At 37.3% G+C, this 15,076-nt stretch overlaps 1 protein-coding gene across 2 annotated transcripts in view; it reads left to right on the top strand.

Moving 5' to 3' along the window:
* LOC126778910 (Krueppel-like factor 3) overlaps positions 1-15,076 on the top strand; it is a 47,517-nt gene that overhangs the window by 21,262 nt on the left and 11,179 nt on the right. For both annotated transcript variants that reach the window (XM_050502664.1, XM_050502663.1), the window contains exon 5: positions 3,062-3,149. In XM_050502664.1, coding sequence (XP_050358621.1) covers positions 3,062-3,149 — 88 coding nt within the window. The remainder of the gene's footprint in view (positions 1-3,061; positions 3,150-15,076) is intronic.

The raw sequence follows: 15,076 nt of genomic DNA, 5'->3' as shown, positions 1-15,076 counted from the left end.
GACGACGGCCGGAAGCGACAGGTCTCCACCTACGGCCGTGGATAGGACCGCGCGAGGCTCCGCCCAAGCCGGGCACTCTACGCGCGTGTGTTCCGCCGTATCCACGGCTCCTCCGCCACAATGATGGCACTCCACCGTCGGCTCCCTACCGACCACCTCACACAGGTACCGGCCGAAACGATTTGGAATACCCTGACATAACACAGCTTATCTAAAACCTGTCCCCCTCCTCATATGCGGATGGACAATTACAGGCTGTTATATATGTATATAGTTTTTATTTGAATGCAAAGTTACACGTTATAGACTTAATTATGAATGTTTTAACATTTTAACCTCGGGCGTGGCGCGATCGCACGATGTGAAACTTGAGTGAATTGATGCGCAGTGTCTATGAAATCTTATGAGATGTGGGTTGCATGTGTGAGCGTTTAATTATTATCGATAGTTCATTACTTAGTTTATTGTTTTTATATGAGTGGGTATGTGTTGGTGTAGTATATTTCAATATATATATATATATATATATATATTGTACCTACTGGTAAGTGGCCACAACCGCCCAAAAAAATTGGCATTGTAAGAAATATTAACCATCCCTCAATTACATTGCCAAAGCGAAAACAACCTTGGGAATCAGTAGTTTTATCCCTTATGCCTATATATACACTGGCTCACTCATTCACTCCTTCCAACCGGATCACGACAATACATATTGCTGTTTAGCGGTAGAATATTTGATGAGTATTGTATTGCACAAAGCTGTAAAACAATTTGATTGTACTGTCCGATGGATGAAATCGTAACTTTGCTGTTTTTGGGCTTAAAACGAGGCCAATCAGCTCGTGTTTTAGTAACGATTCAAGTTACCTCGGGCGTGGTACATTCACACGACCGAATCTTACGTAAATTGATGCTAGTCGCTTCTTCGAAACGATCGGTTGTGGTCCGAATGATAGCGAGTTTATTTAACTTTTATATATTTATGTCATTTGTATCCAACACGTATTGGAGCGTTGTGGAATATGCTTTAAACCTTAAAAATGGAGAATTTCTTAACAATGTGTTTTGAATTGCATATAATTGCTATATGTTAGTTTTATAAAGTATTATTATGTATTTAACTCGAGTAAATGAGTTGATAATCTTTACAGGCGATTAAACTTACTGGTAGGGTTTCGTACAAGCCCATCTTGGTAGGTATCACACGATTATTACTTATTTCACTCTTTCCGCTCGTGTCGGGTTGCCGTCCCATCGGATTATGAGATTTAGGGAATAGAGAGCGCACCTGTGTTTGCGCACACACTTGTGCACTATAATATCTCCGTGGCTGAAATCGGTCTGGAGGACATTATTATAGCACCAATGTGACCCATTTCACAGTCGGTCAATGTTTGTCTGAAACACATGTCTCAATTCGTGTTCATCACCCATCGCGTTTCATCATTAGTTTTCCTATGTATTACAAAGTATATAATGATATTATTAATTATATATAATTGACGATTTAAACGTTTTATAATTACGATGCTGTATTGAGGTGAACGCGAGTTAGGTCTCATTTAAGATATAGTAAGTGGCATCAAGAGGCGTGGCGCACGATCGGCCTTTGCGCAACGCATGCACGACTCGTCTTGATCTAAGGACGTCGGATGTGACTGATAGCGGAGTTACAAGCGGAGCGATTTGTCGATTTAAGTAAGACAACAGACAAGGTCTATTGAATTTTTATATGCTTAATTTGTGCTTATATTTCATCTCGTGCTGAGCAGTGAAGGAAAACATCATGAGGAAACATACATGTGTCTTATTTCACTGAAATTCTGCCACATGTGTATCCATCAACTCGCATCTCTAATGCGCGGTGGAATAAGCTCCAAACTTTTTCCTCAAATGGAGAAGAGGGTCTTAGCCGAACAGTGGGACATTCACAGGCTTTTATTCGTTGTTTACCGGTACAAACGGCAAAAACGGTAGTTATTCTTTCCAACATTTTTTTAGGTTTATTTTTGTGATATGTATTACGCAGGCCGGTTTGAGCAATAGCAATATCGCTTTATTTTAAAGTGTTTGTGAGCGAGTTTAATTATATGCAAAAGGGACGTAATATCTTAGATCCCCTAGCTGGTGGCGCATTGAAGTGCCACGACTTTGACTAAGAAGACCTTCTTACTTGGTGCCTGAACTACGTTACTGCCTGCGCCTGCCTCGATAAATTAATAAGTTACAAGCCGTCTAATCAAGCGAGAATAATGTTTTTTTTTAATCAATATATAAATAGGCACAGATAAAACATGTCAATCGATTTTTTAACATAATCAACAAAACCTTTAAATGAATTTGAAAAAAAAACCACTGAAATTATCCTATTTATTTCTAACAGTGTTTTGGTCAAGCAACTGTCAACACCGCTTACCAAATTTCAAATAATTTTTAACAACCTTTAAAGCTAATCCTCTCCTCTCCTTACCTCACCTCACCGCAACACTTGGCTCTGCTTACAATCTCTTTTCACTTCATAATACTATATGAATAGAATTTTACTTTACTGGTAGTAGGGCTTTGTGCAAGCTCGTCTGGATAGATACCACGCACTCATCAGATATTCTACCGCAAAACAAGCAGTACTTGGTATTGTTGTGTTCCGGTTTGAAGGGTGAGCGAGCCAGTGTAATTACAGGCACAGGGGACATAACATCGTAGTTCCCAAGGTTGGTGGCGCATTGGCGGTGTAAGCGATGGTTAACATTTCTTAGAATGCCAATGTCTATGGGGGTTGGTGACCATTTATATCAATACATTTCAATATGAACATTTCTTTTTTAAGTGCAAATTTGTAAGTAACTCTGTCTGTCTGTACCACTTTCACGGATAAACCACTGAAGCGATTTTGATGAAATTTTCTATGCAGTAAGTCTGCACCCCACGGAAGGATTTAGGCTACAATTATATACCTTACACCTGCTAGCTGCTACGCGAGCAAAGCCGCTAGCGAAGACTAATTAAATTAAATATATACATATTTAAATATTAATCATGTTAAATATTTGTTCACCAGGCATGCGAAGCGCCCATCCAATTGGAACCAGTAGACCTTAGTTTGAAAAGACGCTCGCCCACACCACGGCGCCGTTCAAGACAACTCGGTAAGTGATAATTAGTATTTTGGTCAAATTGGTCAGCTGATGGTAAGTGGTCACCAGCGCCCGTATACATTAGCGCTGTAAGAAATATCAACATAAACATCAAAACAAGGTGGTGACCACCTCGGGAACTAAGATGTTATCTCCCTTGTGACTGCAGTTATACTGGCTCACCCATCTTGTCGTTACTGTACAAATTACATAAATATAAATATATAATAGCAATATATGTCCAACCTTGTTAAGTTTTCTAATAAACTCAGGCCCTTAAATGATATTTGTATATTAGTACGATTACATCTGCCTATTATGTATTCAAAAGCGGCTTTATGGATTTTCATACGGTTTTCACCAAAAGACGGATTGATTTATGAGGATATTTTATCTGTATAATTCGTTGGGGTTTTTTGTAAAATATGACGATGATTTTTGAGGTTGGTCGAGAAATTATGTCGTTTGGAAGCTTTTCTGGCAAACCATTAGAGTTAATATATATATGTTTTACGATATAAATGCACAACAATGCAGACACTTAGATTCGCGTTTTTCTTTTTTTTAAACTACTAGCAATGCCCGATTTTATTACTAATATTTAACCCCCCTAATTAAGCGCACTGCTTGTGTTAAGAGTGGGCATGACAACAGCACGAAGAGCTTTTACATCGCTAGTTCCGTAAGCGCTATTGACGCTTCTAACAAAACAATAATTTCTCATTCATTTTTGATTAAATTCAGTTTATATATTTTTTTGTTTTAATTTTATGGTAAAAACGGTTGAATGATTAGAACGGACTGCGTCAAGTTGAGGTGTTACGTTTTATGGGCAAGTCATGAAAAGTCGAGGTCATGACGATCCGGACGTTGGACAGGATCCGCTTTATTAAGGTCGCTGATGATTGTTGTTTTGCATTCGCTTGAAAGCGCTTACAGCTTGAATTTGTATATAGTATAACTTTAAGAAGAAAATCGAAACTCAACGCAATCGTGTAATGTCATAAAGTGATATGCGATATTGATCATTATAATTGTAACATTTTAATAATACACGAAAAAAGCCGAGATGGGCCAGTGGTCAGAACGCGTGAATTTTAACCGATGATCGTGGGTTCAAACCCGGGCAAGCGCCACTGAATTTTCATGTGCTTAATTTGTTATTATAATTCATCTCGTGCTTGTCGGTGAAGGAAAATATCGTGAGAAACCTACATGTGTCCAACCGGCATTGGAGCAGCGTGGTCGAATAAGCTCCAAACCTTCTTCTCAAAAAGAGGAGAGGAGGCCTTTAGCCCAGCAGTGGGACATTCACAGGCTGTTACGGTACATTATAATAAGACTTATTACTATTAAAATAGATATTAAATTAACTCACGTTGTTTTCCTTCACCGTAAAGCATGAGATGAATTATAATCACAAATTAAACACATGAAAATTCAGTAGTGCTTGCCCGGGTTTGAACCCACGATCGTTAATTGTCATCGGTTAAAATTCACGCTTTCTGACCACTAGGCCATCTCGGCTTAGATAGAACACCAAATTATACAAATTCATATAAAATACTCACTGGATGACACTTAATTTTATTATTACCACTTAAAATTTTATAGCTGGGCATTGTGCAAGCAAATCTGGGTAGGTACCACCCAGTCATCAGATATTCAACCTCTAAACAATACTTAATTAATGTTATTGTGTTTCGGTTTGAAAAATGAGTGAGCCAGTGTATCGTAGTAATCGTCACGGTAGCATGCGAAAGCGATCCCGTGGCGCTCCTCGCTAAGACGGAAACGGTACCGCTAGTTTTTTAGTGGGTATTCCGATGTTCGCACTCGGCGTCTTGGACACCGGCGAGCCCCACATACACCCCCCCCCCACTGTTCCCGTGGGGGAAACGCGTAACGTGTTTTTCCAATGTAAAAAAAAAAAAAAAAATAAAGGTACTAGGTACATGACATCTTTGTTCCCAAGGTTGATAGCACATTGACAATGTACGGAATGGTTAATATTTCTTACATCGGTGGTGACCACTTAATATATTCGTCTGCATAAAATAAATACAATTGAACACATTGAAAAAATCACAAGTCGCGCGAATAATCTTTACCTTTTTGTCTACAAATAAAATGGCGGCAAGAAATTAGCGCGCGTCATTTTTTTTTTTTTTACAACACTGTTATATGGATCAAGGAATCAGCTAGCTGTGTTTATATTTTTTAATTGTCTTCGAAACAACAATGCGTTAAGTCCGTCTGTTATCGGGATAGTTGCGTAACCTAGCCCGAACGGTTTCGCGTTAATTAAAGCAGAGGGGCGGTGAAAGGGACCGTGTTTGGCTATGTTACGGTTAGATATATTAGCGCGGCGTTTATGGGAATGGCCGGTTTTGGTGCGTGTTTCGTAATGTAGGTATTAACGATGTCGCTGTGTCTTCTGGTTGTAAACTTTTCGGATCATTGTTCGGTTTTGAAATTGGAACTGTGCGTGTAATTGTTGTTTCCTAATCGATGCGAATATTGTTGTTATTAACGATTCGTTTGTCAATTGTTATTTTAATCATTGTTCGGTATAAATTATAATTAATACAATAATGCATTATGTTAATTTGTCTCTTGGAGTACATTTCTGATGTTAATATTAAGGACAGATTATAAATTTAACAAATAATTAATTATTGTTATTATTTTTTTAAATATTTTTTAGGTGATTTTTAACCGTCGGTAATGGTGGTATTAAAAGATTATGCGATGATTATGATTATACTTTTCATACAAGCGATTAAAATTATAATTTTATATAAAAACAGAATTGAATTTAGTGTACAAACTAATATAATATATAATAATAACCAATATAATAGATAACTATATATATATATATATATATATATATATATATATATATATATATATATATATATATATATATATATATATTAATATATAGGAAATAACCCGGAACCATGATGCCTATAAAAAATAGACTTCTAACCACTGGGTTAGAAGTCTATTTTTTATTATTATAATTTAATTTTGGGAGTTTTATCATATACAGGCACGTCGATACCGTTGGTTAGAATTTAGAACACGTGATTTTTAAACGAAAAATTTCATGTGCTTTATTTTTATTGTGGCAACATAGTAATGTACTGTCAGTAATTACAGGCACAAGGGACATAACATCTTAGTTCCCAAGGTTGGTGGCGCATTGGCATTTCTTACAATGCCAATATCTAAGGGCGTTGGTGACCACTTACCTTCAGGTGGTTCATATGCTCGTCCGCCTTCCTATTCTATAAAAAAAAGTTGCATATATGTAAGTGGTCCGCTACATGTGTATCCAACACATGAACGAGCTCAAAACATTCTCAAGAGAAGAGATTTTAGCTTTGTGGTGGGATATATTCAAGTTTTTTTTCTTATTAAACGATTTTAAATAAATTATTAATAGACATTAATTAAACCGTCCGATTCCGTAATACGAACGTAACACGCGTTTGCTCTTGTTAGTCTGTCGATACACGAGCGACTGACATACAAGATTTAGTGCCTCTCCGACATTCCATTATGCGTTTTAACTGGACCCGTATGATTTATTGGTTCAAAGTTAATTTATTAACGGAAACATATTACTATATTGAATATGGTTATTAAAAATGTGTGAATGAATTTAGAAGTTGTTTTAAGTTTGCAAAACAATCGATTTTGTTTTATTTTTGAACCCATAGCCTATGGGGTCGAATTTTCCCTACTGAAAATAAAATTCATAACTGTGAGCAAATTACTATTACAGCTCTAGGTAGGTTTAAGGTCTTTAATATGTGTGACATTTAACAAAATTGTTCATGAAAACATGTAGGCGTTTGGCATTTCGATCTAACTATTGATAACAAAGATGCCCGTCCTGAGGTTTGAACCCAAACCCTCCGAGGGTTTTCATAAATCAAATAAAAATATATTACTTATGGTTAAAAAGAGTACCTTGAAAAAAACATTTGTGACATTTTTATATTAAATAATTTTTAACTCCATTTGGATTTTTGATTTGGATTCTCGTCTCTTAATTGTTTTACTTTACTTATCTCCTCCTAAATAGTAATATACATATGTTTAGGGTAATAGGGTAACCCGATTCTGGTTTTATTTACAAGTCATATAGTACATGATACTGGTGATACAAAGAAAAATCGCCATGCTGGGGATCGACGTTCGCTGTGACCTTAGTCCAAGGGATTACATCGAGGCTGTTATAAAAACAGCTTCACGGAAACTCGGAGTTCTGAACAAGGTGCGGCGTTTTTTCACGCCACAACAACTGTGCCTGCTGTACAAAACACAGGTACGGTCTTGCGTGGAATATTGCTCGCACCTTTGGGATGGCTCCGCTAAGTACCTACTGGAGGCCTTGGACCGGCTGCAGCGACGTGCCTTACGCATTATTGGCGACGTAAAGGTTACAAACACCCTTGAACCTTTACAATTGCGTCGTGAGATAGCAGCACTGAGCGCTTTCTATCGACTGTATCACGGCGAGTGCTCTGAGGAATTATTCTCTCTAATTCCTGCTTCTCCCTTCCTTCTTAAGTCCACGCGAGCTGGTTCTCGATGTCACCGCCTAACTGTGACATCAATTCCATCGCGCACAAAGAAATTTGGCAACTCCTTTCTTTGTCGCACTACCAAAAAATGGAATTCCTTACCAGCTCACGTATTCCCCTCCTCTTACAACCCGGGTTTCTTCAAACGAGGCGTGAAGAGGCATCTTGCGGGCCGGCAAGGCGAAGGCGGCTAGTGCAGAACGTTTTTCCCATCTGTACTGGCCGTCGTCGCGTTTGGACTCTACTACCACTTACCATCAGGTGGAGTAGAGTCATTTGCCCTCCCGGAAAATATATATAAAAAAAAAAATATATATATATATATATATATAAAAGTACTTTATAAAATAAAGTATATATTAACTGTTGGATTACCAAATAAATAAATTATTTCAAAATTTCTTCGTCATCCCTAAAGGCAGAACTTGCTTGTACATTTAATTTTTTTTGTTGTTATGTCTGTATGTTACTCACGTTCGCGAATAAATAGATTAAGTTGAAACTATAAGCAAAAAACGGTGGAATACTTTGCCTGAGTCCATATTTCCTGATAGGTACAATATTGGTGTCTTCAAATCCAGGGTAAACGGGTTCCTTCTGGGCAGGCGCGCTACATCCTAGACCGTGACTATGCTTAAGATCAGGTAAGTCAACGGCCAAGCGCTTGCCTATTAAACGTAAAAAAAAATATTCATGCGGCTTCACCCGCGTTCGACGGAGAGACACAACGTATTTTTTTTAAATGCGCCGGATTTATTTTTGAATATACGTGTATGCAAAATTTCATGATGATCGCTTGAGTTAAGGCTGAAGGACGTGAATTCTATTTTCAAATACTTTTGTTTATATTTATCGACTTTTAAACACAAAAAACGAAATTTTAATTAAAAATTAAAGCATTTTTTAAAAAAAAATCGCTCGATATATATTAAAACTGTGTAATCGTTTAAAATTACTCTACAGTGGATTTTTTCAAGATTTCCAGCATCAACGCTACAACGGTAACATCTTTATCTTGTTAGTAAAGAACAAATAATTTAATCCGAGTTAAGATTAACTCTAACGTCCGTGTCGACTTGGAAATGTTAACTGATACGGTTCAGATAAATTAGACGAATTTAGAGGTATTGTCCGAGATTGTTATCTGTGTGGGGAAGATATTCGAGATGGGGATAGGGGGGGGCAGATGAGATAAATATGGAAGACAAATCGAAATTGATGTTTCAGATAACACTCGTTGATTGCCATGCGCGACAAATAATTATTACAGTAAGTATGTAAACTGCTGTGCTAAATCCTCCTCTCCTTTTTTGAGGAGAAGGTTGCAGCGTATCCGCCACGCTGCTCCAATGCGGGTTAGTGGATTGCACCTGCGGCAGAATTTCAGTGAAATTAGACACATGCAGGTTTCTTCACGATGTTTTCTTTTACTGTCAAGCTTGCCCGGGTCACCCACGATCGCCACGGTATCATGCGAAAGCGATCCCGTGGCGCTCCTCGTTAGGACGGAAAGGGTACCGCTGGTTTTTTAGTGGGTATTCCGATGTTCGGGGCCCACTCGACGCCTTGGACTCTGGCGAGCCCCACATACCCCCCTACTGTTCCCGGTGGGGGAAATGCGTAATGCATTTTTCCAGCGTTAAAAAAAAAGGGTCACCCACGATCATCGCTTAAGACTTACGCGTTCTAACCACTGAGCCATCTCCCTCCCTGTAAGGTACCTTACAGCTTCAACTTAATCTTACTTTATACATAAAGTCATAAAGTTTATCTGAAAGATATCGTTGCAAAATTACAGTTTTTTAATACGAATGAGTGTATGCTGTGCTACTGGCCTTAACAGTGTTAACGGAAGTGAGGGGCGTGAACTAGACTCGACCTAGAAGTTTGAGCCGTCTCGGGGTCCGAGTTACGTCCATCCTGTCCTGTGAGATCGCACCTCGTCTGCGATCATGAAAATGTTTGGAGCTTATTCCACCACGCTGCTCCAATGCGGGTTGGTAGAATACACATGTGGCAGAATTTCAATGAAATTAGACACATGCAGGTTTCCTCGCGATGTTTTCCTTCACCGTCAAGCACGAAATGAATTATAAACACAAATTAAGCATATGAAAATTCAGTGGTGCTTGCTCGGATTTGAACCCGCAATCATCGGTTAAGAGTCACGCGTTCTTACCACAGGGCCATCTCGGCTTAATCGGAGTTATCTGGTAACGGCTATATTACTAAACCTGTAGATTGCTATACCGTGACAGTAAATGACAGCTTGTCACTGTCAAACAAATACAATGTCTTGTAAGAAAGAGAGAGACAACAGTGAATAGTGTCATGCTGTCCATACGGATATCATGGTTGAAAGCTTCGTGACCAGATTGAGATGTGTTTGGAACAAGGGCGAGTTTTCATTAAATCCCGCGCTTTTAGGTGCGTATGTATGTATGTATGTTAGGTTTGTGTGTATGTGTCTAGTTGTGGTAAATTTGTGTAAGACATATTGAATGAACTAGATTATACTCAGAAATAAAACGAGATTTCGATGAAATTAATGTATTTTGCAATCATAAAATTCTTATATTTTAGCGCGTTATGCTCGTTAGAATTCAAAGTGAATCCGTTTCCCGCCATTAAGATTGTCATTGTTCTTGTTAACAGATTAAAAATGTAGAATATAATTGTTTAATATGAAAAATGACAAATACTCTTATTTAATAATGATACGTATTACGTTTAATATTATATATAACAATCTTATTGCATCTTATATATTATGAATTTGAATATTTCGTTGTTGATGTGTTAACTTATTGCACTTGGTACAATGTAGGGGCTAGCTCGGCTCACGCAAGCTGAAACTAGTAATTTATGGAATTCTGTGTTGAGCATATGACTTTAAAATTATTTTTTAGCCAAAGATTTAAATTAATAAATCACCATTTTTTTTATTAAATAGGAAGCTAACGCTGAATAGAATTTTGTTTTTTATTCTAGAGCACAATCTTAAATACAAAAATTGCATACCTCGCATAAAAGCTAACTTAAAATGCAAGGAAAAAAAAATTACGTTCTTTATAACATTTAAAAAAAAAAAAAACAAAGCTACGTAAGCAAAAAATTGATCTATTTATAAAAGCAAAACATGCAAAAATTATAACAAATAAAGAAAGTCATTATAAAAATGAACAATTAATTTAATTAATGTAAATAAATAATTTAATTAATTTACAATGTACTTATTATTTCATACATATAATGAGGAGAAAAGGTTTATTGTCTTTGTCTTTTATTGTATATTAGATTAAATTGAAAGTACTTGGGCTTAAGTTGATGGTATATATCACGGTAGCATGTGCAAGCGATCCCGTGGCGCTCCTCGCTAAGACGTTAGTGGGTGTCCCGCTGTTCGGGGCGCACTTGACGCCTTGGACACCGATGGCCCCACATACCCCCATTGTTTTCGTGAGGGGAACGCGTAAAGCGTTTTTCCAGCGTTGACAATAATGGTGGAAAAGTGTAACTACTCAGTTTCTTGCCGATTCTTCTCGCTGGAATAAGAGCTTGTTAGAGCCTACTTGCATAGTGTATATATATACACATGATTTTCATTATTCACAAATCCGAAATAGTCGTAATTGCTTCGTCTGTCAGTGAGCATTCGTTAAAATCGTCGGAGACATGTTACGTGGTATGCGACATTGATGGCAATTCGTGATTCGTCCGGTATTTTGTATTTGCATACGATAATTGTCGTGATAGTTACCGTTTCGACGATCGCTGAATGGATAATGTGTTTGTGTCATTTGTTTATATATATCCGAGATGGCCCAGTGGTAAGAACGCGTGAATATTAACCGATGATCGTGGGTTCAAACCCGGGCAAGCACCACTGAATTTTCATGTGCTTAATTTGTTATTATAATTCATCTCGTGCTTGACGGTGAAGGATAACATCGTGAGGAAATCTGCATGTGTTGAATTTCACTGAAATTCTGCCACATGTGTATTCCACCAATCCGTATTGGAGCAGCGCGGTGGAATAAGCTCCAAAAACCTTCTCCTCAAAAGGGAGAGGAGACCTTAGCCCAGCAGTGGGACATTCACAGGCTGTTATTGTTTCTATATCTGTTATGTATGTGAGTGTATTGTGTTGGTGTTAGTGAGTTATTTATTATGTACTTTTGATGTGAAATATTTAGTGTGTATACGGTTTGTGAGCAAAAGGCAGGTCCTGATTTAGAGGTCCGGTGGCTCCATGGCAAGAAATGTATGCCATGGTGGTCGAATGCTATCTATTCAAATATTCGTCCCTCAAACAGCAATACTTAGTATTGTTGTGTTCCGGTTTGAAGGGTGAGTGAGCCAGTGTAACTACAAGCACAAGGGACAAAATATCATAAGGTTGGACGTTTGGTGGCGCATTGGAGATGTAATGGTTGATTAATGTTTCTTACATCGCACATGTCTATGGGTGGTGACCACTTACTATCAGGTAGCCCATTTGCCCGTCCGCCTTTATATATTATTAAACAAAAAGTCCGGAGTAGGACCAACCTTTGAACTGCAGTCAACTACTAAGCTGCCGACTGCTATTTAGAATTTCTTATCAGATAAACCAAATAACTTTAAAACTGCCCGACCCGGGAATGACTCCAAGAGCATTATCTGAAGCCTTATAAGCAAGCCACTAGACAAACGGAGTTAACCAGACAAATATTGAAATGCATACTAATGCGCGTAAGAAATTAAAATCTTCAAAACTTATATATTTTTTTATGAATCTTAAATGATTTTTTTATTGGAGGCCTCGTATTAAATGGCGATGATAAAATTTTATTATATTTTAAATTGCAAATAATATTCTTTAACTTGTTATATTTAAAGTACATATGTACTAATTGTAAATATAGAATGTGAGTCCTTGCGGATTGTTTTTTTTTTAATTACATATTTGCACATTTATTTATATATATGAATATGTAATTTAGAAGGTCGACTAGCGAATAGGAACATAACATCTTCACAGAGGGTAGAGCTTTGTGTAAGCTCGTCTGGGTAGGTACAGATTTATTTATTTTAATGTAAATAAAATTTAAGGTACCACCCACTCATCAGATATTCTACCGCAAAACAGCAGTACTTGGTATTGTTGTGTTCCAGTTTGAAGGGTGAGCGAGCCAGTGTAATTACAGGCACAGGTCTTTGAAAATATTTTACTGTTTGAAGATAATATTGACGTTTCAACAATGAAACCTTGTTGTAAAATGCAAATGTTGGAAGCAAATTAGATTCCGCCTGCGGCTTCCTCGCGTTAGAGGGGTTAAGTGGCCTTTTTCGTTTCCTGGTGGCGTTGCGGATCTGTAGTCTAATTCTGTAACACTCACTTCATGAAACTCACGTGTGAAATGTTGACAACCGATTTATGTTGATATACTATTTTGTTGCGTGTATTCTTGAAATTGAGGAGAAGGTTCTCCTCAAAAAGAGGAGAGGAGGCCTTTAGCCCAGCAGTGGGACATTCACAGGCTGTTACGAATTCTTGAAATGTTTTGATTATAACGGTCAATATCGCATATCACTTTCGGCATTTCACGACCGTTTTCTGCGGTGAGTTTGGAATTGTTATTAAAGAACAGCCCTACTGATTAGGTGAACTATCTGGCTTGGTATCGATCACGTGTGGTGTTCTTTCCATTCGACCATGAACCACTAAATGCTTAATGGTATTTCTCATTGTGATGTGACCAAAGAATACAAGGATACGCGGTTGAAGAAACGATTCGATTAAAAAATTTCACAATACAAAATGCTAAATAGGAAATGTGAAATTAACGAACAGATTAATTTCCGTTATATATTTATTCGTTAAAACTTACATTACATACATACGTAGTTAAGTTCCATACATACTTAAGATTATTTTAGGCAATCGTTATGCATTTGTTTATATACTAATTACTCTCTTTGATTTCTACGGCCTTACTTATAAAAGTTGCTTAGCTGTTTCGTTAAACACTGATTTCTTTCTTTCTGTCGTCATTGATTTGATATTCGAAAGAAGAAGACAGCATTGTTTAACTAATCACCCGTTAAATAACGCTTATAAATAGGGCTGTTTCTAGAAATTTCTTATTGTTAAGGTCTTTATTATGAACCGATGGGAGTTATACGTTTGTTAAAGAGACGAAAGATAATTTATTTAATGAAGTGATTCAAATATGCTTGTAAGCTTGTTCTAAATGAATAATATCATTTTATCTTTTAGAAAAACAAAACGACTTTTTAAATCAGAGTTCTGACTACTGGGGTAAAAAAATACAACCAAATTGAGAACATCCTCCTGTTTTTAAAATGGCTTAAAATGCCTTATCATGTGAATCGTAACTTTGAGTGAATTCTACTAATTTATAATGATTACGATACGTTTCCGCTTCGATTCGATTGTGATAAATGATGACTGATGAGTAAAATCCACCCCCAGATGTTATGATTGGTTCGAAACCTTGGCTAATATATATATAGAGTTTAATTGGGTTTTTCTGACTAGAAATCTTGCCTGAATTATTTTCGTTTTGGTTCGGAATTAGTGTCACATCGATTATGAGAGCTAGGGAATAGAGAATGCACTTGTATTTGCGCACACACTTGTGCACTATAATACGTGCACGTGTCATACGTGCAGTTGAGGCGTAAAGACAAATGAACGACATTGATCTTGAATTGCCGCGATATCATTGGTCGAGATGTTGAATCATCTGTGGTATTCATTATGGATTCGCGAAAGGTGCTATCGAAACTTTGGAAGTAATATTATATGGATATAAGTAGTTAAGTGGAATAGTGTTGTATTATAAATAAAGATATTTTTATCATAAAAGCCGAGATGGCCCAGTGGTTAGAACGCGTGAATCTTAATCGATGATGGTAGGTTCAAACCCGGGCAAGCACTACTGAATTTTCATGTGCTTAATTTGTGTTTATAATTCATCTTGTGCTTGACGGTGAAGGAAAACATCGTGAGGAAACCTGCATGTGTCAAATTTCACTGATATTTCTGCATGTGTATTCCACCAACGCGCATTGGAGCAGCGTGGTTGAATAAGCTACCAAACCTTCTCAAAAAAGGAGAGGAGGCCTTAGCCCAGCAGTGGGACATTCACAGGCTGATACTGTAATCATAAACTGTTTGTAGTGCGTAATACAGTAGAGCTATTAGCGAAACGTATAGAAATGTTAATATTAGGTTTGTTTATATCTACACCTTCCTTGATTGAAATAGGCTATAGTTCCTGATCGCGAACTTACATACAGACAGATGCGAGAGAGAGGGGTAGGATTCCA

This window comes from Nymphalis io, chromosome 27 (assembly GCF_905147045.1).
Source record: "Nymphalis io chromosome 27, ilAglIoxx1.1, whole genome shotgun sequence".
NCBI classification, from domain to species: Eukaryota; Metazoa; Arthropoda; class Insecta; order Lepidoptera; family Nymphalidae; genus Nymphalis; species Nymphalis io.
This window is presented reverse-complemented; position numbering and strand designations above follow the sequence as displayed.